This window comes from Pseudopipra pipra, chromosome 3 (genome assembly GCF_036250125.1).
Source record: "Pseudopipra pipra isolate bDixPip1 chromosome 3, bDixPip1.hap1, whole genome shotgun sequence".
NCBI lineage: Eukaryota > Metazoa > Chordata > Aves > Passeriformes > Pipridae > Pseudopipra > Pseudopipra pipra.
In genome coordinates this window covers 106,885,934-106,913,904 of record NC_087551.1, presented here as the reverse complement: position 1 = coordinate 106,913,904, position 27,971 = coordinate 106,885,934, and the positions used below count along the sequence as shown (strand labels likewise).

The 27,971-nt window shown below is 46.0% G+C and overlaps 1 protein-coding gene across 2 annotated transcripts; it reads left to right on the top strand.

The window, feature by feature from the left end:
* The first annotated feature begins 971 nt into the window (after positions 1-971).
* On the top strand, positions 972-27,068 carry SDC1 (syndecan 1). 2 transcript variants are annotated; one of them, XM_064650609.1, is made up of 5 exons: positions 972-1,287; positions 22,256-22,337; positions 23,368-23,861; positions 24,080-24,209; positions 24,720-27,068. In XM_064650609.1, the coding sequence occupies exons 1-5, from the start codon at positions 1,231-1,233 to the stop codon at positions 24,884-24,886; spliced, it is 930 nt and encodes a 309-aa protein (XP_064506679.1). In that variant the 5' UTR covers positions 972-1,230; the 3' UTR covers positions 24,887-27,068. The 2 variants fall into 2 exon arrangements, with proteins under 2 accessions (XP_064506679.1, XP_064506680.1); XM_064650610.1 differs by lacking the exon at positions 972-1,287 and adding an exon at positions 18,333-18,570.
* The last annotated feature ends 903 nt before the right edge of the window (positions 27,069-27,971 follow it).

Sequence of the window (27,971 nt, the reverse complement as noted above, 5' to 3'; positions counted from 1 at the left end):
TCTTAAATAACGTTTGCACACGCATTGGGCTGCATTGCTTATACCAAACACTTCAACAGGAGCTGGCACACGCAGAGAAAGAAAACCAAGACAACTGAATGGACTGAAAGGCAACAGGAACTCCAGCCCTGACCAGCTGGGGTGATAAAATCCATCCTGCGGTGTGCTTTTGCAGGATGGTTGTTGCCGGCCTCATTTTTGCCATCGTTGGCGGGATGTGCAAAGACCAACCCGCAGCAGTGCTGAAGCCGCTTTTAACTCCAGAAAAAAAGAGGGTGACTTGCAGGAGGGCGCTTCTTTCAAAGCAGCATTTCTTGCCGCAAACCTCCAGCAGCATTTTACACTGCCAGAAATCCTGTTGAGAGAGGCAGAAAAACGGGAGCACGAAGGCACGGGCAGAGGCTGCGGGGCCGGTCCTGGGGACCCCCGGGCAAGAGGGAGGACACCCTCACCCCCCTAAACACGTCCTCTTGGGGGGAGAAGCCCCCGCCGGAGGTGCTCGGGAGCCTGGGCACCAGGGGGCTGCCCCAGGTGCGGGGCCACCGGGGAGCGCTGCCGCCCCTCTCCCCGGAGCGGCGCCGGGGGAAGGGGGAGACGGCCGCGCACCCCCGGGATTTTCTCACAGCGGAACGGGAAGGGAGAACTTTTAACAGCATTACTACTACTATTATTATGAATTATTATTATTTTTAGCGAGAAGGAAGGAAGCTCGGCAGGAGCAACGCCGCTGCCAGAGAGGAAATCTGGGAATGCAATGCGAGGGAAGCGGGGGCTGCCGGAGGGGCTGGGGGGTGGGCCGGGCGGGGAGGGGGCACCGGCGCAGGTATCCCGGCGGCAGGAAGCGGGGGCGGGCCGCGGGGCAGGGCGTGCCGGCCGGGCCGGGCTGGGGCCGAGGAGCCGGGCTGAGCCGACCCAGCAGAGCCGAGGGGAGGGGAGCGGGGCGGAGGCGGGGCTGGCCGGGGGGTGGCCGTAAGGTGAAGGTTGTTGCAGTGGGTTCATTAAAAGACAGGGTTCAACTCCTCGTCGTCGCAGAACGCTGCTGGGAGGCTGGTTCCGTGGCGTGCGAAGGGAGAAAAGGGGAAAAGAAAGAAAAAAAAAAAAAAAGAGAAACCAGGAAAGGGAGCAAAGCCGCAGCTACTTAAAACAATCCTAAGAGGAGCGGGGCAAGGAACGGAGACGGCGGGAAGCACGGGCAGGCTGCGAGCTCCCGAGGCCCAGCGAGGAGGAAGGATGATAAACGTGGTGTCCGTGTGGCTGGTGGCCCTTTGCTTCCAGGCTGCTGTCCCGGTGAGCCGAGGGGAGCGGAGCACGTGGGGCGGCGGGGCCCGGGCGGCGTGCGGGGCCGGGGCCGGGGCGGCAGGGCAAGGGGGGCCGGGGCGGGCTTCGCTGGGCTGGGGGGACCGCCCGGCTCCCCCCTTCCGACGGGTTCTCGCAGGGGAGCGGAGCGGTGGCCAGCCCATCCCGGCATGGAGGGCTGCGGTGGCCTTTGTGCTGGCGGCGGGCTCCAGCCCGGCTGCCCCGGCAGCCTTAATTCAAACCAGACCCGCCGCGGCGGCTCCTGACCTGCCGGCGGCTCCGCCCCGGGGCGCCGCGGGCCGGGCGGGCGGCTCTGCCCGGCTCCCCTCACCGGGACCGGGGACCCTTCGGGGCGCCCCTGGAGGGGCCGGGGGTGGGCAGGATGCTCCCGCCGTCCCTCCGGCGTGTTGCGCCCCGGAGGCGGCGAGCGACGAGTCCGGGTGAGCGTGGGCATGTGGCCCTTTGTGGTTCGGCCGTGGCCGAAGTCACGGGTGGTTCCTAAAGCGGGGGCGCTTCTGCCCTGCCCCAGCACAGCCCAGGGGAGCGCGGGCCGGCGGCTCCCGACCGCCTTTGTGCCCGGGAGCCCCATCCCAGTGGAGGGTACGCCCGGGGTCGTTAATTTCTGCCCACTCAAACAAAGGTCTCAGTGCCGGGCTCGGAGCCAGCCCTGCTCCCCGGAGCTCGGTAACCCCGCGGCAGCGAGGCCTGTGCCGTCCCGGCCCCGGTGTCCCGGGAGCAGCTCTGGGGGCCCGGGCGAGCCTTGAGCCGTGGGGAGCGCTGGTCCCGCAGCAGCAGCCGCCAGGTGTCATCCACGGACAGGGGATGGCTCTGCTCTTGCTCCAGCCTCGCCTGCGAGCGGCTTTCCGCGGAAACCTGGCACCACCGCGCTGTGAAATGCTGTGCTCGGTGCTCCAGGTCTGTAGGGTCAGCGGGTGCGGGGCAGGAGGCATTGTGGCTGCCCCTTGATGGACACAAAGGCTCAATCCCATCCCTTTCTCCTGAGGTAGCTCCCCGTTTCCCATGAATGCCCCGCCAGACCTGAGTGTGCACCGGTTGTGGAGTCTTCTCCTTTGGATGGAATAGGAGGAAAAAGTGTGAGCAGGCTGGTACATCAGAGTCAAAACTGGCCGTTTTGGTTTTTGTTCTTAAATGGAGTAATTGATTTGAAACTTGTCTGGGGATGAATTGCAGCAGCAGTAAGATCCATATCTGGCAGAACGAATGCACAGGGGAATCTAAGCTGCCCGAAATACCTCCAGTTTCACTGTACTGTTCTGTTTGTGAACCCAACATGTAGTTATGGGCATGTACCCTTCTGGTCCACATGGCAGTGAGTCGTTATGACATGGCTAAAAATGACAAACATGTGAGCACAGTCAGCACTGTTCCATGGGGAGAGGGCTCTGCTCACAGCTTCTGAATAAAGTGGAAAAGCTGCAGTTAATTTAGTCTCTTTAGTGCATTTGGATAAAATCCCCTCTATGATAAATACTCCTTACTAGGAATGATAAGGTCATGAAGTTAATGCTTGTCTGGAGTTTTCCTGTGTGTCAGAGACACTTGGGCCTGGGTGACACTGCGATCAAGGGGTTTCTGGGGTGAGCACATGGAGGAGCAGAAGTCCTCGGGGCTCTCTGTGGTGACTCAGCACTGAGGTTTTTTCCCTTCTGGTGATCATGTGGCTTTTTTCCCCATGTTGAAATGTCAGGGACATCGACTAAGCTGCCTTTCCCACCCATCTGGAATAATTATACTTTTGCATCAAGTGGCTGAAAACCTCTTGTTTTGGGCACAGAAGCAGAATGACCCTACACAATCCTTTGAATCTGCCATATTGCAGTGTTATGGGTGCTGCCATGGTTGTGTGGGGTTCTTGGTGGTCTGATCGTTGGGAAGGGTGCCACTGCTGCTGAAACATCTCTTGGCTCTTGCTGCATGACTTGACTTGTCCATGCATATTGTTGTAGAAATAATCAACAGGAACAAGAAAGTGACCAAACAATAGTTGTTTTTTTCCTGAGTACTCTTACCTGCAGAAATGATTAGGGAGGTTCCTGGTCTTCTTCAAGGTGACACTTTATTGCCTAAAACACAATGTGGGAGAGTAATTACCCTCAGTTATGATGGGTGCATGGATTTCCTTGAAATAAGAAGGCTGATACGTTTTAACAGACTAACCTAGTTATTGTCTCAAAGAGAAACTGTTACATGGTATAACCCTGCCACCAAGCCAACTGAGCCAAGATGCACATCCTACTACAGGAGGACAATCGTGAGGGGAAATGGGGTTTGATTGTTTTGTCTGGTATGCTGGTGGTTGACATAAGCTTAGCAGAGCAGGCCGAACCTTTTTCCAAGGGTGATGTCATTGCTATCTGAATATAAACTAATTAGAAGAAATTAGGTAGTCCAGCTTCATTATTAAACATGTAGGCAGTGGATAAGGAGGAAACACTTTCTTCTATAGTACATACAGAGCAGTGTCACAATACTTATTGAGCACTATAAACAGAGATTCTTCATCTAAACGCTTGCTGGTGGCCACTTCACAGTGAAATGGTGACTCTGTTATTTGGTCAGCTCTGATTAGAGCAGCAACAAATAGACTGGGGTTTGTGTCTTGTAAGGGGGCTCTGGTGCAAATTTGTAGTCTTTGTTCCAGGTTTCTCTCAGTTTCAAGTGATGGGAAGAGCTAACATTTCTAATGGCAGCACTCTGAAACTTCTGGAAACCAAACAATCCTCTCCTAACAACTCAAGACAAGTCACAGCAAGTGCAAGAAACCTGTAAGCCTTCTAAAAGTAAACTACTGCACGAACCTGAAATGTAGGCTGCTGTTTTAGCAGCAAAATTGGTCCATTTTAAATATGTGTTTTGCATTCCTAGTGCTTAGATGTCTCCAGGTTGCCTATCCTAACCTTGCTTAAAGTGATTCTTGTGTCCAAGAATCCTACTAATGCCTCTGAGAGGGACATTCCACGCTTGTTTCTGGCGTCTAGGGAGCTGGGATTTCAGTAGGGCCTCCCACAGGGAGGAGAGAACTTATTGGCAGAGAGAAGATAGGACCCCTTTCCTGAGGAGGTGCTGTCAATTATAAAATTGCAGTGCTTCAGCATTGCAGCGTTAGTATTTTTGTCTTAATAGCTCTGAGATAATCAAAAGTAGGAGATGTCTAATACAGCACTCCAGGACAGCTGGAGATTGATGCACTCACTGTGTGCAAATGGCATTACTCCCTCGGGACAGTGTTCAGCTGATGTTAAGGCACTTAAATGTAGGTGTCTGTGTGTGCTGGGTATTTAAGCCCTCATTAGAGTCATGGTGATGTAATCAGTGGAGCCAAAGAGAGTGATTATCTGACCAGCCCCTACACATCAATTTCAAGGTGAGTTGCTTTGTCAGGGCTTTGTTGACTAGATCTCTTGTTGCCTATAAGGGGAGCCTAGACACCTTTATTTTAGTGCTTTTGTCCGAGAGAAATTTAGCTCAAAGTGATAGACTTTATTTGTGAAACTTTCATTGTAACTCTCTCCACAAACAAGCAGACTGGACAGGTGCTGTTTGTGCCAAGAGAACTAGCAACGCAGTGGGGAACATCAGCTTTCAGCTAGAACAACAGCTCTTTCCTGTTCTAGTGCAACTGGATTAGTGCCTCCAAACAATTCTGTAGTCTTGCACTGCTAAAGGCTGTGGAAGAAATTGGGGAGTATAGTTGAGTCCTCTCTCAGTGTTCTGAAGTGAGCAGAATATATATGAGTGGAAACATAAGTGGATGTGTTTTTGAGGGATGGTTGTGAGCTGTTGAGGATGCATCACTATTTAAAGACACTATTTATTTGCGAATTAGAAGTGAGAAACCTTTGTTACTCCTAGACTCCTGATATAGGCAGTGAACTTACAATGTGGAACTTGTTTTGACCAACAGTGAAAGTACTACTTATAAGTTTACTTCTGAGCTGAGAAGATATTCTTCCATGCAGAAAGCATGTGGTGTCTCCTTTGGAGTGCTGAGTGTCAGTTTTGTTAGCAGGTCTCTAAGTTAGAGCCTTCATTTGAACGGCTGCTCTGCTGGCTGCTGGTGTACCACAGCAATGAGCCTTATCTGGCCTGGCTAGAAACCCAGGATAGTGCACTTTCTACCGTGGAGATGCTAGTGGAAAAGTTACTGTACTGTGAAGCCTCACCTCAAGGTGAGATAACATTTGGACCTCCTACAAGCAACCCTTGTGGGGCAACATCTGCTAATGTGGTGGTTTCCCAACCTCTCCATTTCTCAAGCAGTTCTTGGCTGCAGTCGATGTTCTGGGTCTTGTGGAACCGGCATGGATCCAACGGAGTCTGTTAGCTTGGGCTCCTTGCCATGCTTGACTGTAATGTTGTATCTCACTGCTGAGACCAGTCTCACCAGTGGGGCTTGCTTTGCTGGATGGGAATCAATGTGTTAGTGGGATTTGGATGGAGCTGGCAGTAGAACTTCCCGTTGAGTCACTGGAGTTGCAGTTACAACTGAGTCATGGAGGTGGTGTAAGTCATGGCTTTCCCTGCTAGACTTCTAGCTTGAAACCCCTTTGGGTATTGATCAGTTAAAGAGCTCTTGCTGCTATACTTCTGTGTCTTGCTGCTGTGCTCTCTGGCAGAACTATCTTCTCCATAGCCCTTGTTTTTGCAACATGGTTCTCTTTCATGTCCACTCATTTTGCCTCTTAGTGTTCAGGCTTTTCTAATGAGTGAAAGGCCTTCAGGATTGCTATTGCAGAATGACTCCCAACTAAATCAAGGGTACTGATATAACAGATAGGGAACTGCCTGCCAGCCAGCTTAAAATACTCATGGATGTCTTGCCTTGCATGGAGGCTCTGTGTTCTTTTCATGCTCTACTGTGTAACTTTTCTGCACTATCTGTGCAGTAATGTCAGTGTCTTAATTGTCAGTAGTGGAAACAAAGGCTGACAGTCTTGATTTTTGGCTGTAGGCAGTCCAAGGCACATACTCGTGTCAGCCAGCCTTCTGCAAAGTACAGCCTGTTCATGCAACTTCTCAGAGTGCTCTGGCTCCATCACCTGAGCGCACACAAGCCGTAGCTGGAGAATGGGGGTTGCTCTTTGTCTGCCTCTGCCACGTGATGAGGAGCTTATTGCCTCTTAAACTTTAGGAAACTTGAACTCCATTCCAGTTGGAAGGGGAGCGTGTAGAATGCTTTCTGGGCAGCACTGCAGACCATGGCTGTCTTGTGCTTTACACAGGAAAGCTCTTACTAATTAGTTTCTAATGCTGGTGGCTGTACACCTCCTGGTCAGAGCCAGTCAGCAACTCCAGTCCAGCCCCTTGCATCTCGGGATTACTGGAGGAGCAGATTGTAGATTGAAGCCAGAGGTGGGCAGGGGTGAGTGGAGCCAGTCTGCCTTCTAGAGAGCAAGCGGTGATTAACATAACAAGTTCCAGATGAGAGCTCTTGTGAAGCTGTGTATCATAGCAGCTGTGCTGCTATGGCTGTGCTGGTATGGAGCCTTTGTATGGTCCCTGGGGACCGGGCTGGCACCTACAGCACTGTAGGAAGAGCCTACCTGGCTTTTTCCTGTCTCAGAACAGAATCCTATGCTGCCTTATTGTATGCTCTGAGACCAGTAGAATGGAGAAATACAAATACAGTTATGTATATATTTATATAGAGAAATATCTATACCTGTTGTGCTATTTGTTATCCAGCTCACAGCAAAATTTGGAGGGTATGTGCCCTGACCCCAGGATGATGATCAGGGAGATTTGATGCCTGTGCTCTGCACAACCACAGGAGCTTAGAGCAGTCTGTTGATCTACCAAAACATCAGTCTCTGGTTAAAGCGTCTCTGCAGAAGGGATAACCTGTTATCCCATTGATCAGCTAATAGGGATCTTTAGGGTTAGAGCCCAGGCTTTCTTCAGTCAAGAAGTTGAGGGGTAAGAGGAGTAAAGGAACCACAAAGCTTCCTTGAATTCATGTCTGACACAAACACTAGTATATGTGATATTTTTCACTCACCTGCTGTGGTCTGTGCTTATGAAACTGTAATAGAGACTCTCACACCAGCAGATTTGATGGACAAATGAGATTTGTCCACCTCACTGACTCTAACAGTGTGTAAGTGGCACCTACGTGCAGTGGAAAAGTGGTAGTGAGGCTTGCATCGAAACTTGCCTACAGCCTGCAGCTAGACAGCTTTGACTTCTAAATCTCTTTCTGTCCTAACGGAGGAATCATCTAGATCGTGACTACTTTCCCATCAGTGAACAAAGCACCTAACAAAAGAGGCTGACTCTGGCATGTCTGGGCAGTGGCAAAGGAGTGCACTGCTATCGTGTGCTCACATCGACTGACTCATGGCCTCGCAGAGGAAAGCTGCTGGCTTAATCCTCCAGCAGCATCGACTCCGCTCTGGAGCGTGTTTAACCTGCACAAAATTCCTCAGTCTGCATCTGTAGTTGCACTGAGCTGTGAGACACTGGTGAGCTCCTTTCTACAGAAGTTGGAAGATGCAATTATGAATAATTAGAAGTTATTACTCTAGTAGCTGAAAAGTGCTAAATGCTCAATATCCCCTCCCCCCCACCTAGCATGCAGCCAAAAGGGGTTAAAAAGATTCACCAAACCTCCTTCACTGAATCTAGTAAGCAAATATGGTGGGTTGACCCTGACTGGATGCCAGCTGCTCACCAAAGCTGCTCCGTCACTGCCCTCCTCAGCTGGGCAGGGGAGAGAAAATATAACAAAAGGCTTGTGGATTGAGATAAGGGCAGGCAGAGATCACTCACTAGTGACTGTCATGGGCAAAACAGACTCAACTTAGGGAAATTAATTGGTAATAAATTCAATCAGAGTAGGATAATTAGCAGTAAACCCAAATGTTAAGAACTTCTTTCCCTCCTACTCTTCCATCCTTCTTGGGCTTAGCTGTATTCCCAATTCTCTAACTTTTCTCCCCAGTGGTGCAAGGGGACAGGGAATGGGGATTGCTGTCAATTCATCATACATCTCAGCTGCCCATTCCTCTTCAGGGGAGGACCCCTCACACTGTTCCTCTGCCCCAGCGTAGAGTCCCTCCCACAGGAAAGAGTCCTCTATGAACTTCTCTAATGTGAGTCTTTCCCATGGGCTGCAGTTCTTCGTTGACTGCTTCAGTGTGGGTCCCTCCCATGAGGTGCCATCCTTGGGAACAGGCTGCTCCAGGGTGTATCCCTCACAGGGTCACAACTCCTGCCAGCAAACCTGCTCCAATGTGAGCTCCTCTCTCCACAGGGCCACAAGTCCCTGTCAGGAGCTTGCTCCAGTGGGGGCTTCCCATGGGTTCACAGACTCCTGCAGGCATCCATCTGCTCCAGTGTGAGGCCCTCCCTGGGCTACAGGTGGATCTCTGCTCCCCCATCAACCTTCATGGGCTGCAGGGACACAGCTGCTTCACTATGGTCTGCACCAGGGGCTGCAGGGGAATCTCTGCTCCGGCACCTGGAGCTCCTCCTGCCCCTCCTCCTGCATTGACCTTGGGGTCTACAGGGTTGTTGCTCTCACGTGTTCTCACTCTTCTCTGGCTGCGATTGCTCCTGTGCAATAACTTCTTTCCCCTTCTCAACTCTGTTATCCCAGAGGCACTTACGACCATCGCTGATGGGCTGAGCCTTGGCCAGCAGTGGGTCTGTCTTGGAGCCGACTGGGATTGGCTCTGTCAGACATGGGGGACGTTCTAGCAGTTCTTAGGGAAACCACCCCTGTAGTCCTCCTGCTACCAAAATCTTGCTGTGCAAACCCAGTACAGTAAAACACATTGAACACAAGGTGTCCTGTGGCCAGTTGAAATGCTGGAGTCCCAACTGTGTAGAAAATCTAATTTTCTGGCCTATTCTGAAACAGTCCCCCTGCACATGAAACTGCCTGTGGGGAACCTTCCTGTGCATTATTTGGGGGCATACCAGTTGACAAGGCTCAAAACTGTGCCAGAAATCATTCTAATAATTTGATGGTGTAGATTGTGTTCCAGTGCCTGGGGACGTTCTCTGATGTTATTTAATTTACTAGTATGGATGTAGCCAGTGGGTCTCTGGCAGCAGGCCCAGAATATTATGAAGTTGTGAAAACTGCAGTATCCAGTAAAAGAAAGTGAAAGTTCATAATAAGAGATCACAACTCTCTTGTTGAAAACTGAACCTGTTTTGGATGCTTCAGAGAGATGAGCAACTACAGTTGTATGAGAAATCCTTCACAATCCATCAGCTGAGGGTTGTGAGGTGAATACTACACACCTGGGACAGCAAAGCATTCAGTGTGGTGGTGCTGGTACATGCTAGTGATTCAGATGTGCTTTTAGACTTGGTCTGTAAGTGGTCCTTCATCTTTTTATGCCCTGCTTTATTTAGAGGGATATTGTGCTGGTTGGAGTTGGTAGTCAGTGAGTAGACCCGGAAGTTTATTCGTATATGAAATATCTTTAACTTAGTAATGTTTGAACAGATTCTTAGAAGCTCAGCCTATTGTTACATAGCTATCCCAACAGTACTCCTTGACAGAAACTGGTCTGAGCTATGGGATGTGTTGTGCTAGGAGTAACTTGGTAGTAAAGTACTTCACCTTGCCTTGCAATTTTAGTACTGTTTTATTGACTTGTCTTAATGCCAACAGTCTGTCAGAGGTGGCATTAGTGATGTCTTGTCTCTTCACAGCATAGATGTGTGAAACACAGGGGTGTCCAAATTGCAGCTCAAGTCTGAACAGTTGCTCATATGAGGCATGAGGGCATCAAGATTGCACAAATGTGGTAGCATTTCCCACTAAACTCAAACCTCCCCAACTGATTTGGTGACTGCTCTGAAACAAGGCTATAGGGAAGACAGGTGAACAGGCTGTACACCCAAAATGAAGGCATGAGGTAGCTGATCTGTTACAGTGAAACTTGAGTTACAGCTGAGATCAAAGGGAAGCTCTGATTTATCTTGCCTTCATAGCAGCCCCTTATTCAGGGCTCTGCTATACAGATGTGGTACGAAATAGTGTAACTGGGTGACTAGGTCAGAGTTAGTTTAATCCAGTAGGTGTTTGGTCAAGAAATGCCTAATGTTCATAAATGAAATCAGTGGAACAATAGGTGACTGGAGCACAATTGCAGCAGCAGGTTTTTTAAGACTTTCTGGTGGGAGGATTTCATTCGATGCTTCAGTGTTGAAATTATACTCCAACACCCTCATGACTCAGCATGGAAGTACACCAGTCAGCTTCCATAATCTCACTGAGGTGTTGCATAATTTAACTGTAAACAGGACAACTGCTGTCAGAACTTTGTAGTATGTGTAGGATTACCAATGCTTTTGTAAACCTGAACACAGAGACCATTAGTGTCTTAGGAAGAGGCACTGGGAACTTGATTTTCACCATTTTATATGGGTAGATCACTTGCTATGTTCTCCAGTGGTTGTGAGCAGGTGTATTTCTCAAAGGGAGTTCATGCAGTCTGAACTGTGTTCGACCTTAGACTAATTTAGTGAAATGTGGTCCAGCCTGTGCCCAAAGACCATCTGACCTACTGCTCCCTACTCCAAGGAGACTTGTAGCACCCAATACATTTGCATGCAGCTTTTTTTCAGGAGCTGCTATGTGAAAGGAGGGGGTGATCCCGAAAGTGCCTCTTTGAGAAGACACTTCAGATGGGGGAACAGGGTATTCCTGACCTGAGATGTGGCTCCGTCATTTGGTGGAGATGTTTTGGTCCTTTTGCAAATGCCTTAGTCATGCTGGTGTAACTGCATCTGTTAGCAGGGATGACTTCTGCATTATAAACAATCTAGGCTTAGTCAACACTGTAAGATCCTGTGGATAAAACAGATGTGGCAGCATGCCTCGTAATGTAGGGAGAGACTTGATTTCATCACATCTACGCTGGTTTACTTGAAACTGGAAATGGTGAGCTGTAGAAGCAAATACAAAAGTATACCTAGAATCACAGAAGATCCTGAGTTGAAAGAGACCCACAAGGGTCACTGAGTCCCTTCTGTGTTAATGTAAGACCTGCCCCGGTGGAGGAGCTGCCTTGCACTGGACCAAACCCAAAATTTAAAGCTGCTTCTTGCATGGGTTTTGTGAGTCCAGATGCTGGCTGTAGATTGAGACTCTCTAGTTCCTTCCTGACAGACTGGTGGCTGACTGGTGTGAGTCCTGCTGTGCAAGAACAGAATTTCTTAAAACTGTTAAGAGCTGAGCTACATAGAGCATGACTGGATCAGAAGGGAGCTGCTGAATGCTGACTCTTGGCTGACTTTTGCTGCCCAAGTCTCACTTGGTTCTGCAGCTCCCTTGCAAATAGTCAAGGTCTTCTGTAGCAGGCTGGCAACTAACAGCACCAAGGGATCAGGCTGTGGGATGTCACTTGTTTGCCATCTGGTGTGCACATGTGAGACAGAGACTGACATGGTATTTGTTCAAGCCAGGCAGCTCTTTTTGGGTGCTTCCAGTTCCCTGATCCATGAGTTCTTCAGTGGGGGGTGGGCTTGAAAGGGCTGGTGGTGATGCTGTAACTGAGAAGTTTGAGTGTGAGTTTAATAACAAAATACAGCATTTGGAGGGAATGTATGTCTGGGATGTGTGTGTGGAAGATACAGATTGTTACCAAAAAATAATTTCACAAGCATTGAAGACTTCATTGTGCATCCCTCTGAAGAAAATGTGGAATTTAAAAAAAGCAATCAAGAGGGACTTGTCTTGGATTGTTGAGTCTCAGGCTGTTGTCCTGATATGAAGGCCTTGATGTATGTTCTGTAAGGTAAACTGTGAGCAGATCAGCTGGGAAGCTAAAGCACAATTTGATAGCAGCAGGCCTTGCAGCTGATAGGTCTTTCTGTCACTGAAGTGTAAGCAAATAGACAGTAATTTTTGTTATCTTTTGTATATCCGGTTGCTGCAGGATATATCTTGCAAAACATTAGGTCTGGGTAGTTCCACTGTAACTCTACATAACTAATCAGAACACCTTGTCAGCTTTTTTGTTGTTGTAAGGCTAAATGTTTGTAGGTTTAAGTAGTCTCATTTTAGTTTACCGAGCGCTTTAGCTGAGACCTTTTAGTACTCCAGGGTTGTGAGTTTATCTTTCTGCAGAGGTTTAAACAACATCCTCAGTTCTAGGAACTGCCCTAAGTATAAACTCAGTTTGATACACTAGGGATTTTTGTCTGAAACTTGGATTTCCTTAGTGAAGCACTGCAAGCAATTTGCTCAAATTAGAAACACGTATGTATCACTAAAGGAGTGAAAATGCTTCGGTGATCCTTCAAGAAGATATTAGAGCTTTGTCTCCTGGCTCCCTGACATAACCTGCATTGCTGGAGTTCAAGGAGAAGAAGAGGGAAACTTCTGGGATTGAGATAAGAACATGGGTCTTCTCCTAGCTGTGTGTCTGGATGCCAAAAGTTTTTGCATTTACTCTTGTCTGATAATTGTTTGTGGCTGCATGTTGGCTTCCCTTCCTCAGGTGAGGCAGAAAAGCTTCTTTCCCCCCAGAATACTGTGTAGCATAGTGATAAGGTGGTTTTTGACTTCTGGAACCATGTCTGCTCAGGTCAGAGCACTTGTGCAACTTGTAGTAGTGGTGTGGATCTCATTAGAAATGAGTAGTAGTTCCACCAGCCAAGTTGCATGGCATTTGTCTCCAGGAATCAGGCTTCCCTAGGACCAGAGGCACGTGTGTTTTCCTGGTGCTGCCAAGAGACATCAGAGATGCACAGTGAGATGCACCAGCCTAATTCGAAGACTTGAGATGCCATAGAACATGTTCTATAGAAATGATTTCCTATAGAGGTGTCTGATTTCTGAGCTGGGACTTCTTGAGCTGGATGGCTGATGATGATAAGAGCAAGTTGTGCACCTGTGGGACTGAGGTCCCTGAGCTGCCCCTGCCACATCCCGACGCTGGTGTGCTGCAGGCTTGTGCTCTGTTCTGCAGCAATGGCCTCGGCAGGAGGAGTGTGCAGGGCTGAGGCTCTCGGCATCCTGGCACAAGGCCTACGGCCACATGCTGACCAGTTTGAGCTGACAGGTCTGCTGGGAGAAGATAGTCTCAAATGGAACAAATGGAGACCCTTGCAGCTATTCCCTCAAACCCAGCCTTGGACTACATTCAGCAGTCTCAGGGCTGTAACTGGTCTGCTTCCCTAGGAGCTGGGTGGTTTCTGGGGAGAGGAGACTGGCTTCTCTAGAGCATGCATGCTGTCCAGGAGCAGTCAGGCAGTCTGAGGCCCACTGCTGCACTTGCCAGGAGCTCTCGGTGGTTCTGTAGTAAGTTTAACTCCAATGACAGTCCTCGGTGCTGATCCCATAAAACAGGGTAAGTGGGTGTCAAGAGATAGGGCAAAGAAAGGAATCTGCACCCAACAGAGGTCAACTTTTTGGAAATAATTGGCTAAGGATGTTATGTTTATATATGTTGGGCAATGCTACAAAGTCCAGTATCTACTTTAAAGTGGCTCTAGCTGCTGCTGTTTTGTGTGAGGTGAATTGCTCATCCTCACCTGCCTGAACTCTACAACAGGGGCTGCGTGGATATGGGAGGAAGAGACAGCAGGGACCTTAGATTATGTCACTTTTAGTTTCTTTTCCTGTCAGGAGGGTCATGTTTATCTGTGTTGTAGTTACAAGTACATATGGGTAGTGAGTCTTGGGCTGCTGGAGTCCTTTGCTGGATAGGTTTTCATTTAATAAAGATTTTCTCATCTCCAGCATACTCCCCTCTTTTAGCCTTACTTTGTCAGGATTTCAGAGATGGGTGGCCCTCCTCTAGCCTTAGCTGAAACCAAGCAATTTTTGGTCTGTTCCTTTCTAAACAAGCAGATGAAGTAGCTGTTGCTGTAAGAATGAATCTTCTCTGCATTTTGCTATACTAGGAACTAAAAAGTGCTGTTGACTAAGTCAGAGGGTTTTAAGATAAGCAAGGTTTGTCTGGTCTTGACTTAGGCAGCTCACTGCTCATCTCTCAAGCCAGCTAAAGTAGATTGAAATTAATTCCCCAGGATGAACTGGAGCTGTTAGCTGTATGGCCTTCCTGGGCTGCACCTACTTTGCACAACCCTTTGAGCTTATACACTGGCTGTGGCTTTCTTGTGCTAGCTCAAGAAATGAATACCTGAACTATCAAGTATGTTAAAGAGCTGCAGGGAAGGATCTTTAAAGAAAAGTGGTTTATAACATAAAACTGAACTGGCTGCTTCTCATGAGATTACCTGTAGGGAAATGAGCTTTCTCATTAGACTGCATCTTCAAAGCCCAGACTGCCTTGAACATGGGAGACAAAAGGGACCCCACTTCTGGCCAGGTTGTGACAGCCTGCCACTGATAGACAATTAAGTTGAGTGATTGTTGTGTGCCACGTCTGTGGATGTGTTGACCTGTCGATGAGATTCAGTCTCTGGCCTGGGCTACATTGCTTGGCTGGAAGGAGCAGGTTGGTGTGAGTGGAAGCAGCGTGTAGTAACTTACTTGTTTGATATATTGTCCAGGTGCAAAACTAGGAGCACAGGCTGTAACTCGCTTCTCTGTATTGCTGGAGGACTGACCATGCTTCTGGTGGAGCTGGCTGAGAGGCAGCTCAGCTCTTCTGCATGAGAACTGACCCAGTGCTCAGTGCACACTCCCAGGCACGCACAGCTGGCGTGCTGTCACTGCTTGTGTTACATGGCAATGAGCTCCTCTGGCTGTGGAGTCCATAGCTCTCTTGGACTCCAGCTACTCCAGGTTTGCTCAGCCATCTCTTCTAAAGGATGTGCAAGGTACTCTTTGTCTAGGATTAAACAGCAATTCCGCTGCACCTCCTCTAAAGTTCAGGTGACCCAGGGCAAAAGCAGAACTGCTCCCATTTTGAGCAAGGCATCTGTCTAGCCTTTGCTACTGTGTGCATGAGGTCGGGGAGGACTTAAAAGCACTGTTGTCAGACTTGGGAACAAACATTATCCATTGTGAGCAAACACTGCATAAGAGAACTCTCTCTACAGTCCCTCTCCTTGCTCATTTTTGTATGAACCTGTGTGGCCCTTTGAGTCAGCCACTGATTTGCGTGTTGCCTGCAGCCTGGTTCTGTGCATTTCCATAATGCATGGCGGGCAGGGGAATGTGTGTCAGCATCCCAGAACCCAGACTGTAAATCTGTATGAATGCTTCAGCACCCCTGGCTGCCATGCTCTGCCCTGTGCCAACACAAACACTTGTGCATTCATGCACTGAGTAGGACTGGGGAACTGGTCCTGCTGGAAAATTCTTTGCATGATATTTTATCCTCTTTTCTTTTTGTTTAGCCAGACCAGTTCCCTGATCTGGTTCACTATGAGAGTGCACAAACAGATATGCAGGGAATGGTCCAGGAAGCATGAAGTGACATGCTCTTATGGGAGGTGGGAATTTAAAGGGCCCCACTGCAGAGTGTGGAACTCAACCTGATGGTGATAGGCTGGTTTATTTTTGCTCTTGGCATGTTGATTGCTGTGTTTTAGCCTTACTTAATTAAAAAAATTGCCCTGTTGCAGTAAGGAGAAAATGTAATGCTGGTTGGGCAATAGTGTGGAGTCTCTAGAAACATTGGGACTGTGGTTGATGTGGGTGTGGAGGAGCTGGATGCTCTTCCTTGGCCACTGCATCTTGTACAAAGATCAGAGTATGCTCCTACAGCTTGATAGAAAAGGAGGATCAAAGCCTAGTGGACAGTCTACAGTCTGTTTTGTTCAGCTCATATAGATCCTAAGAACCTTCATCCTATTTTGAGTAGGTGTTGGAAGGTGTTCTGCTGCCTTGAGAGCTGAGTGCCAAGAGGAAACTTCTGTTGTGATGATCAGAGTTCATGTTTCAAACAAAAGCAACTGCTGTTGCAGCTAAGACCTTTCCCTCAAAGATAGTTCCCTTCTCAAGTCACCAGCCAAAAATGCAGGAGAAGGCCAGAAAGAATGCCAGATCTTACTGGCCAGTAAGAGAAGGCTAGTAAGATTTTCCAGATTTCTTTCTACTAATAATGATCTGATAGACAAGCAGCCAGATTAATTGGATTACTTACCTCTAGCTGCTAAAATGGTGCTTGCCTTGCTGAGCAAAAGAGCATCCTTTACTTTCCACTTGCTTTCCTTTGGAAAGAGCACCCTGTGAGCCACTAACCAGCCTTCCTTCAGGTGACTCAAACTGATGGATGGGTGGTGGGCATGCTGAAGCTGGTTGATACGCATCCAAAGCTTGTTGAGGGCATTGGGGAACAACACCATCTGAAACAGGGAGGGCAGATAGTTCATAGAATCATAGAAGGGTTTAGGTTGGAAGGGACCATAAAGATCATCTAGTTCTAATGCCATGGGCAGGGGGGTTTGTAATGCTTTGAACAACCTTGACTGGAACACTAGCCAGGGGATAAAAATACTGCTTAAATCTAGGCTGTCCAGCCCATGGGCTATTTGTGGGGTGGTTTGTAGCTGTCTTTCTGCACTTTGGCCTTGCACTGTCAGTCTGCATCTTTGGCTCTTCTAGGAAGAGAGCTGCTTCATTAACCTGCAGGGCCACCAAGCAGCACTGGGGTTTATTTTGAGCAGCAGGAGAAACAATGGAAGAGAATTTAGGTGAGATGGTACCCCACTGCTACTGACTTCTGATGAAGCAGACTTACATGCAAGCTTCACTTTTGACTCACCATATATAAAATCAGTTCTCTTTCAGCTATCCAGAATTTATGGCTGACTGTCTCAATGCTGCAGTCTGTATATCTGCAGAAGGAGGATAGGTGAGGGTACTGCTGGTGATTTTTTGTTTGTTTGTTTGTTTGTTTTTTTGGTGATAGTGGGTTTTTGTTTTTTCTTCCCTTAACCAATAAGCTGTCTTCAGACCATGGACATCTGAGATTGGAGTTAATCATATATGGACTATTAACTGCAGAATACAAGGTCTAACAAAGCTAAAGTTTCCTTCAGAAGGGGGTTTTATCTTTCCCTCCCCCCACACTGATATCAAGATTATTTTGAGGTTAGAAGCTCTTCAGGCTCTACTCTGCCTCAGAAAGCATTTCTGTTACTGGGACTAGCTCTGCTCTTCAATATACAGGAAAGACAAACCTTTCTGTTTATTTTAGAGCTGTTCGAATCCTTGTGAAAGTATTTTTCTACTTGGTCTAGTGTCCTATTTGGTAGCCAAATTACAGAGCAAATGCTTGAGTTGCTCTTATATACCTCTTAAACAAGACCAAACCATTGGTTTTGCCTTCCATAAAGTTGGAATAATCTCACAGAATGCTTAAGGAGGTGTTTGAGGTGGGAGAGCTCAGCTCCTTCCTTTTCAGGTGAGTGAGGAAGATTTATTAGGAGAAACAAATGTGCAAATTTAACAGCTTTATTCAGATAATGGAGGATTTCAAGTGTTTTTGACACTGCTGATCACTAACTAGGATTAATAAAAGTGGGATACAAATCATCCTTAATCTAGTTTAGGGCTTGTAGCAGCTTGTGGCAAAGCCAGTGTTTTTGCTTACCTCAAAGAGCAATTTGAGAAAAGCTGTTTCCTTTTGCATATATCAAATTAAATAAATGTGGTTCCTAGTTTGGGCAGGGCGAGATTCAGCTAATAAACTATAAATCTCCCCTTCATCATGAGAGAGTACTTCAGATCTGTGCTGTAGCAGGAGGGAGCTCTGTGACAGCTGATGGAATAAACACAGACTCACGTATTGAGACTGTGACCAAGATGAAGACTGAAGAATAGTTAAAAATGATGCTTAAAAAAAAAAATCTAGAGTATGTCAGACTTCTGGAGCCAATAATATTGCTAATGAGTTGTGAAAGCCTGGCCTATTGTTGATTAAATTGAAGATGCCACTAAGCAGCTTTCTGGTTGTCCCAGCAGAACTGAATAACTATTGTTCTGCAACAATACAGCGCTCAGCAAGAGCAGAAGCTACCAGTCACCCCAGGGTTTCCCCCAAACAGGCTGCTTTGATCCTTGGGGAAGGGGGTCTTCTACTGGTTAACGCATATCAAAAATATCGTTAAAAATTTTACCCCTCACATGCAACTGAATTCAGTAACAGCAAATCAAAAGGACTGGGCAAGCATTTATAAGCAGTTGTCTCAATGACTGAAAAAAACCTCAACAAAAACATATGAACTGGGTAAAAAAGCAACGTTTTATAGGTCCACTGTAAGAATTTAAAGTTTTTTGACTAGAATATGAGATACCACCAGAGGTCCTTCAAAGAATCCACTGCCTGAACTTAGATGTGTTTATCCAACATCTCTCTCATCAATTACTGTGTGAATGGTCCACAAATAGTCTTGGTGGGCTAATAAACAAACTGGATGATGATGGAAGTAATTTCTATAAGCATGTCCATGTTAGATTATATTAATCTGATGATAAAATTTTGAGCTAGAGCAATGCAAAGTTGTTGGTAGAGTAAGCTTACTTTAAGCTGGAATTTATTTTCAGCTCTTTTGTATGATAGCACAGCCTGGTGACTCAACCTGGATTCTGTGCCCCTAATCCTCTTGGCTAATCAAAACCTTTCCCATTGGTGTAATTCAGCTGCAGTAAAAGGTCATGGAAAAGCCTTGACCATGAGGTGTTTGTTGTTTGAACAGCACAGTCCATCTTCCTGATGCAAACCCAAATTAGTTCAAATCCCTTCCAATGCTGTCCTGAGTGTTTTATGTTAACCTTGCGGTGTCTGAAATCCTTCAGCAGCAGATCATTATAGTAGCATGACCTTTCTGCAGTACTTGTATTTTGTGGTGCCATAAGGAGAGGTTACTGCCTCTTATGCCCATTGAATGTGTAATCTATGGAGCAAAAAATGTAGTCTTTATATAACCATACAGTTACATAAATTAGGCAAATGTTCCTTAATACTAATCTGTCATGAAACTAGATGATCTCATGAAGTTACATCACCTTGTGGGTATTCTAACTGCTATCCACACGTGCATAATCTTATACTGTTCCTTGAGTGTTTGAGACAAAGAAAGTCCCTCTCAGTTCCCAAGCCTTAAACTGCCTGGTCAAGGGGAGATGCCACAACAACAGAGGAGCAGCTTGGGACAAGAGACAAGAAGACACAGCTAAGTAGAAGGACACACGTAGTGGAACTTCACTAAGTTCTCGTATAAAACTGTGGAAAGCAGACTTTATTAATCCTGATGCATATTTTCTATTATTCTCTTAAGTGTAGAAGCCAACCTCAGGGGACAGGAACTGGTCTGAGTCTGCCTTTGTGTTTGTAGAGTGAGTGCTGAGCAGCAGCTGGACACCTCTGCACTGGAACACCGTGGGTCTCCATTGGTTTAACTGGGCTGCACTGGGCTTTCCCCTTTTGAGGAGGACCTAGCTATCCCTGCTCAGATACAGAAATCAAACTAGGGTTCAAACAAGTACATAACAAAGGTTATGGAGAAGCAGAACATGCAGCAGCCTGGGAAGAGGCTTAGAGCTCAGGTGTGAGGGGAAGTGTAAGGGTAGGGTGGCTGGACATGCTCAATAACAAGAAAGGAAGCATGGCATGACTAACAAGCTGCCTTGCCTGTTAGCCCCACAAGGGCAAGGGATGCAGGCTCAATAGTCCAGATCAAGAGTTCCTATTTCATTTATTGACAGTCTGTGATCATTTCAGGAGGGTTTGTTAAGGTGTGCAGACCATCAACCTGACCAGGTGTTCTTGGAAATCTGGTATGAGCTACCCCTGGAGATTCAGATCTGGGGGGAAGTTAGTCTCTATCCTAGAGAAAGGTGTATGGTGACATAAACTGTATTGGCAGTCCCTTTCTTCAATGAAAAGCTGGAGAGATTATTTTCTAGCTGCTTCAATGTAGTCTTCTCACTGGGAGGAGAATGCACACACACCCCTTTTCCCCTTTTGCAATGCATCCCCCTTTTTCACTCAAACAGGCCAAGTGGAAGAACAAAGGGTTGTGCTTGCCTCTGCTAGTGCAAGAAGTGAGGGAGAAGAATGGTCCCCAACCCCCATCAACAAAAATGGTGCAATTCCTGAAGCCTGACTTAGCTTCCGAACGTACTGGAAAGGGTGAGGGAGATGAGTTTGGGAAGCCTGGCAGTTATTTCTTTATTCTTTATGCACCAACAGTTTGTACTCTTTAATATTTGAAGTGTAGTGAGATCAGCTTGTGTGAGTCACCACCCTTCGACACGAGAAGGAAAACATAGGGGAAGTACTTATCTGACCTACTTTCTGTGGAAGACTGCAAAAGCACAGTGCAAACAAGCAGGGACAAATCTAAAATTCCAAATTACCTCATGACAGGCAGTTAAGCAAGAGATCGAAGGGCAATTTACTCGAGATTTATGCTTGCAGAAGCTTCAGGAATAGTGTTTTGGGGGTTTATTTTCAGTAGGGAAAGAAAGTGCTAAAAAGTTTAATGAGAGGATTTTGTTCCTACTTTCTTGTTATTAAAGAAAAAAAGTCATCTAACTATAATGATTGCCTAGAAGGGGTAAGATCTTGGACCTGATTGGGTTGGTGGCAACTTGGATACTTGTCTTCAGAGAGGTCAAATCAAATGGGCTAGTCAACCACCTTGGAAACTAGTTGTTCCATGGAAATGTGGGGAATGGATAAGATATTAAAGATAGAAGGGAAAACTGGATAAACTTGGTGTCATAAAAAGAATGAAAAGGAGATAAGGTCAATAAACACATCCATTGTAGATAATAAAGTGACAACAGAGAGCTGGATTGCTTTGACAGTACATACTAGTGCTGGCTAACTTCTTGGAATAAAGATGAGTGTTATTTTTAAGTGAAACTGTGTTAATGCAACCATGGGCCTGGTTGCAAAGCTGTGAAGAATGCATGTTCTTTTTTACATAATAAAATAAGATTTCCCTCTCCTTGGGATCCCAGGGATCCCACAGCTTGGATGATGCAATGCAACATCTAAACTTGAAGATGGGACAGCGCTGGAAAGGGGTGACAAAAGCATCTTGAGGATGGGATAGAAGTCAAAATTTGGGAAACAGGGAATGTAGCTGGATAGGAAAAGATAAAATTCAGGAAAGGTGACTTATAGGGCTTTGGTTTGAAATCTGAGAAGGGTGAATGACTTGGTAGGTAATGGTAGCCCTACAGAAATAAACCTGGGGGCTCGTGACAAGCTGAGAGTCAGGCATGTTGTACTGATAGGCACAGTAAGCGTATACAGGACAAGCTAATAAGATTCATGAAATAATCACTCTGAAGTAATTAGTAAACATTAAAATAGCATTGTCTTCTTTAGAGATCCTGAGCAGCTTTGAGCATTGTGTGCAATGACAAACAAGTGCCGTAGAACAGGAGTTTGGCCTCTTGTTTCAGCAACCGAACTTTTATGCTGGTTAGTGTACTCCTTGGAGCATAAATGGAGAAAGCTCAGGGCTGTATTCTACAGGGAAGGCTGGCTCCTGGACTTAGTTTGAGCACCCACACTTATAAAACGGGGCTCTCATTCTACTTCCAGTTAGATGTTGTAGTTTCAGGTATGTGAACAGTGTTTGAGGGGCTCAGAAAGGGAGAGAAGGCAAACTACTTTGTCTCCTCTTCCTTTCTGGTTCTTAGAATTAATGCAGTAACTTGCAGGTGAAGTGGTTGGTAGATAGGGAAGACACGAGCAGTCAGCACTTGACACAGACTGGTTATGTTGTGTAAGGACTGAGTGTCACTACCAGGATGCAGCTCTGAATGGGTTCCTTGCGTTCTTCTTTCCCAAAGCAAGTGTAGAGAAAGTGCAGCAGTGCAGAGAAAGGAGACAGCAAGACTGACCTTTTTAGCACCAAACAGAGTAACCAGAACTACTCTTTTTGGGAAGGGGGCTGGAATGAAGGAAGATGAAAAAATGCGATCTGAACAAAGAAAGTTTGTGTAACCTCCAGGAGCCCTTAGAGGACTTGGTGCAAGCAATATGATAACTTTAATCTCATCACTGACACTCCTTTTTTCTCCTTCTCTTTAAAGCAAACTACAAATCTGAATCTTCCTCCTGAGGACCTTGATTCATCTGGTGATGAAGATGATGCATTCTCAGGTTCAGGTGCAGGTGAGTTATTAGCACTTGTACTGTTAGTGCTTGATCCTTCTAGAATGTGGCAATTGAGATCTTGATGAATAACCAAATGGAGGGGGGTGGAGGGAGGAATCACACACACACAACCCTGCCCAGAATATGAGAGCTGGGAACAGAGAAAGAGCCTAATCTATTAATCTTATATTGCTTGAGATACTAACAATTAGCAGAAAATGAGTTGTAGGAGACTTGAAAGGGAGCAGAAGTAGGTAGACTCTGTGTGACTGCTAATGTGAGATGTTGTGTGAAGAATGTTATGAAACTCGAGTGATTCTTTACTCATGGGGAAAAGAGACCATAAGAAGGGCCTTTATGAGCTGCTAGGAGATACCATTTGAGGGTGTGTAAACCCCAACCTGCCAACATACATCAAGAGGAAAATTTTATCTGTCATCAGATGTGCATGTTCCCATGGGCCATAATTTTTTTATAAGCAGAATGAAGGGGGGTTAGGGTGGGGAAAAAGTCTATTAAAATGATTGCTAAACTGCATGAGAGAGATCTTTGGTGTTCAGTGCTGAAGTTGAGGAGATGCTACTAGAAAAGAGCAAGCCATCGAAAGCTGAAGCATGGTATCCTTCTGCTTCCTTCCAGCTTGTATTTCAGATTAAATTCTGCAGGAATAACACCCTGAAATTGGTGCCAAATGTGCTAGTGACTAAAGGTGTGGCTGCTCTGAATCAAGCAAAAATATTAATGTGAAAAAAGTCAGCTAACCACCCTGAGGAACCACTGTACTGAAAGCAGACTTCCCCCTTGTCACCGCAAACAGACTGACACTTTGCTTTGGGGAGAAGCAGATGACTAACAAAGTATTGCTGATAGCCTGTTGGTCTGTCCCTTCCTTATTCCACAGAAAAGAATGAGGAATTACAAACTGAACTGCTGTTATTATGAAAATTGGCTATGCAGGTTAGGCATCCTCCTTAGAGTGGTGTCCTGAAGATACTATTAATAGGTCTCTCTAAACTGGGCAAGAATAATACTTTTTTTGGTTTTTCAGGTCCTCTGACTGACCAGTCTCACACCTGGAGAATCCTAGGAGAACCAACTAATTCCTCAGTACTGGCAACACCAGTGGACTTCAACGAGCAGCTATTTCCCGGGATTGAGAGCCGAACTGAAAAGGAAGCAGTATCTCCTTCTGCAACTAGTAATCTAGTGACAGAGGAACCAGTTGTAGCTGTGAAGGACGAAGTAGCTGTCCTGGGCTCACCTGATGGGAAACCAACAAGTGATGTGGTCACAACAACAGTGAGAAGCCCCACTACTCACTTTCCTTCAGTGGTTCATGTAACTCCTTCAGAAGCCTCAGATGTAGTCCATGAGCTCGAACCTAAAATCCCCAGCTCTCATGTACCAGACACTAAAGATGTCCCTGAGCCCCACTCTACTGTCCATCATGAGGGAGACATCACTGCCATCCCCACGACGACAGCTCCAAAGGATGTTGTTCCTACACAAGAGGAGATTTCTGAAGATGGCTCTGGAGACCCAGTAAGGACTAACAGTTTTGACACCCTTTCTAGGGAGATGGCTTTAATAGTATGCAATCAGTTGGTTTGGCAGGAAAGAATGGTAATTTCAAAAACAATGATTGATTTAATAGGTTATATTGGTGGAGGGTTTTAGATGAGAAAAAACAAAGCTGTGGAAAGTCTTCAGTAACAGACATGATGAGAAACATGAATAACCTTCCTTTTATATCCCAACAGGGAGACTTCATCTTGACTAAAGATGAGGATTTGATTCCCACTCAGAACTCAGAAGTACTGGCTGACTCTGGGAGGAATGCCAAAGCAGCAGGAGCCTCAGGAATTATGGACAGAAAAGAAGTTCTTGGAGGTACCAGATATTCTGGATTTCTAATTGGTAAAAGCAGATCCCTATGGGAGTCTCCAGGCAGCAGAAGCTGCAGTTCTGCAAGTACATCTCTGTTGGCATCTCTGAAGCCAACCCTTTATGTTAGACCTCTGAAATGAGGGTGGTGATTCACAATTCTGTGTTCTCAAAACCATAGCAAGGGCAAATATTGTCTGCTAATGCCAGCCAGCAGTGGCTGCTTTATCTGCAACTTTATGTTTAAACCTATTCCTTCACTCCTCTCAAAAATTACAGTTAAATTGCTCTGTTGCTGTCTGGATCAAATTACTAGGGTGTTCAACCCTTGTGTGCTTTGTAGTGTGACCTGGTGGGAGATCTGTCCCTAGGATTGGCTAGTAGATAAGTAGGTGATTGGTAATGGCAGGGTGACTGGGAGGGGGCAGTAGGACAAATTAATTTCAGGAACTTAAAATCATAGTAGCATTATCTGATGTGGCATCTGGAGTAATTTGTCTTTTCCTCCCCTTCTAGGTGTTATTGCTGGAGGACTAGTAGGCTTGGTGTTTGCAGTGTTTCTAGTTGCATTTATGCTGTACAGAATGAAGAAAAAAGACGAAGGCAGCTATTCACTGGATGAACCAAAACAGTCGAACGGAGGATACCAAAAACCACACAAACAAGAAGAATTCTATGCATAAACACTGATCTTCAGGACACTTCTTAATCCATCTTTCTTGGATTCTTCTCTCCCTGCACGTGGACCTCCTAGTGTACTTTGCATTAAATTTAAGCCATACGATCATTGGGTTATTTGCCCGTACCACTTTGCCATTGGAAATCTTATAACTACAAAGTAGATCTGGATTCATTGAACATTCCCTGCTTTCCTGCACGATTTTTTTTTTTTTTTTAAACAGAATTGGGACTGCAAGTTCCTAAACTCACTTTGGTTTATCTAGAGACTGCTGGAGCAGGCGGTGGGGAGAAGACAAGGGAGCACTGTGTGTATAGAACTATTGATATTTAGGGAAAGGGCTAGCAAGAATAAACAATTATCAGTGCTCGAATTCTGTATAGCAGGGATCCTTCCTATTTAACTCATAGATGTGTTTTGAGTGTAACAAGTGTCTGTGCTGTGCAGACATTTGGTATGCTGCAATGCTCTAGCTCTTTATGGCCGCTGTATTTGGAGCACTTAATGCCTATTAAACATCAAACCGAACATGATTTCTAGTGAAAGTTGGTGTGAGGGGCAGAGTAAACAAATGACTGTCACATGGTTTAAAATAACTTATACTTTGGAAGCATTATCCCATACTCAGAACCAGCTCCTAAGCAGTTGGTACATAGATTAGCAAAAAAACAAACCCCAAAGACCCCAAAACTACGTAGAGAGTTAATTTTACCAATAGTGTTGGACTGTCCCACTACCCTCTTGCTCTTTCAAGACTTAGGTAAGTAGATTTTTCTAAGCAGTCTCATCTCAGACATTCCCTTTGTTAGGTGCTGAACCAAGGCTGGGCTGTCGTGCTGTTGGTGATCTTACCCCGCGCTACCGTGCAGTCGGCAGGTGACCGATGGCGTGTTGTGCCACCTTCCTCTACACACATGTTCACAGTGGTTGTTTCAGAACTTGGTCTGCCATCTGTGCCACAGAATGCCTTGGCACACAGGGGTGGGAGATAGAAAGCAGCACGCCATGACTTTGCAGCTGAGGAGTAGAGAAGCCTCTGAACTGAGTCTGGGGAAGGCTGAGTGTAGATAGCCTTAAACAGACACAACAGTTTGTGTGCTTGACTCTCGCTGCTCCGGAACAGCTCTTCAGAAGCTGTTCCTGCACTTTGGAGAGAAGCAGCTCCAGGGATGTCAGACTAGTAAAGGCCAAAAAATGCTTCCTAAGAAAAGTCCGGGTGCCTGAAGCTGTGTGTGGTCAGTGTGTGCCAGATGGCAGGCACTGAGGCCTCACTGGGGGCCTGGAGCTCTCCAGAGTATCTCAAGCCGAGTGAGAAGACAAGTGTGGTGTTCTGTACAAAGCCTTACTTCTGCTCTGCCTTTGGGTAGCTTCTTGCCAGCTCCGTTCCTCATCACTCAGTGCAGAAGGTATGGGGTGGGTGGAGGAGTGTTTACAACTGATGTAAATATTTGTACTGTTGAGCCAGAGGGAACGATCGGAGAATATTGGAGAATACTGCAACAGTTGGTATAAATGTTGCACATTAACAGTCAAAAACCTGTGTAATTTAAATGAAGTATAAAACACTCCTGGGCTGCTATGCAGCTAAAATTGGTGCCTTCTCTGCAAACTCAAGAAAAGAACCCAAAACTTCTTGATTCCAAACTCTTCTTTATGCACAGAGAGCTTGTGCATATGTGTAGCTGGCTGTTTTTAAGTAAAGCTGCAACAACCATTATGTATTTTCTTTTCTTTTTCTTTTTTTTTTTTTTGGTTGTTGTTGTTTTGGTTTTTTGTTTTGTTTTGTTTTTGGTTGTTTCTTCTTTTTTTTTCTTTTTTTTTTTCTTTTTTACTGAATGAATTTTTATAGGTTAAATGCAATGACCAGATGGTGTTAATTTCAGCTGTAATTCTTTGCTTTGTATAGGAATGTAGAAATGTTGTTTGATAGGTCTGTCTATGGAAAGGTTCTTGTAAAGCACAGGAAGATAAAGTAGTAAACTTCAGTTGTACCTCACAACCTTGTTAGGGGGAAAGGAAAAAAAATTGTATATTTTGGTAGTCTTAACTGACAGTTTGTGAAACAAACATGACATTCTGTGTTATTTAAGTGGTACAAATGAGATGAATTCTAACAGAAGATGCAACATTCGGTTATCTGTATGCCATGTAAGGGTATACTGCAATAAATGGCATTTTGGCAAGAATGTGTCTGATTGGTGAACATTGATCTTTATAATATTTTAAAAAATAGGTGTGGTTTTTAAGACTGCCTGGGTCTTTAAGGAATTTGGATTCCAGAAGTGTGAATTTTTGGGCTAAAGATATGGAGATTCAGCTCAGCATTTGAGGGGTAATAGAGTGGCCTCCTTCCCTCTCAACCTGCCTTGAGTGTCCTGGTTGCAGTGACCTGCTCTACCCAGATGCAGTGGTGTGGGGTAAATGGGCTGTGGTGGAGACTGAAGGATTGAAGACTTGCCTTCTTAGCTAAACAAAGCTGGAAAGTGTTTTCTAACTTCATGCCAACTTTGCTGGTCCCTTAAGCTGGGTGAAAGGCTTCTGTAAGGTCAGAGTTGGCTGGTTTGTGTTGAAGTGCCTTACCAGCTACGAATTCTCTTCCTTAGGGCTTTACCAAGACTTTTGCTTCTACTTTTCTAATCAGTGATACTGCAGGAAATTAAGGTGGCAGGGAGGGAATAAAATGAATTGCTGAGGGAAGTGGGAAATTTCTATGTGAAAACCCTTACAACACTTGCCTCATCCTTGTTGTGCACTTGAGAGAAACTTCATTGTACCAAGAGTGAATAATTTACAGGAGGGCTGGTCTGCCTCTGTACTCTGGCACAGGTTAGCCTGGGTTTTCCTGAGTCACATTGCTGTTCACTGTGCTTCCTGACTTTCTTCTTCATCCATGCTGGAGCAATTATCACATTTGCTCTTGTTCACAAGTGAGATGCAAAGAATGTGGCTGGCAGAAAAACTTGACCCCTTCTTTGTTCTGGAAAAATGAGCTGGAGGGTATAAATGCACCGAATGTCAAAGGCGGCAAACTATGAGAGAAGGGGGACTTTACACAATTCTCACGTTGTCAGGTTGTATTAGAGCCTATA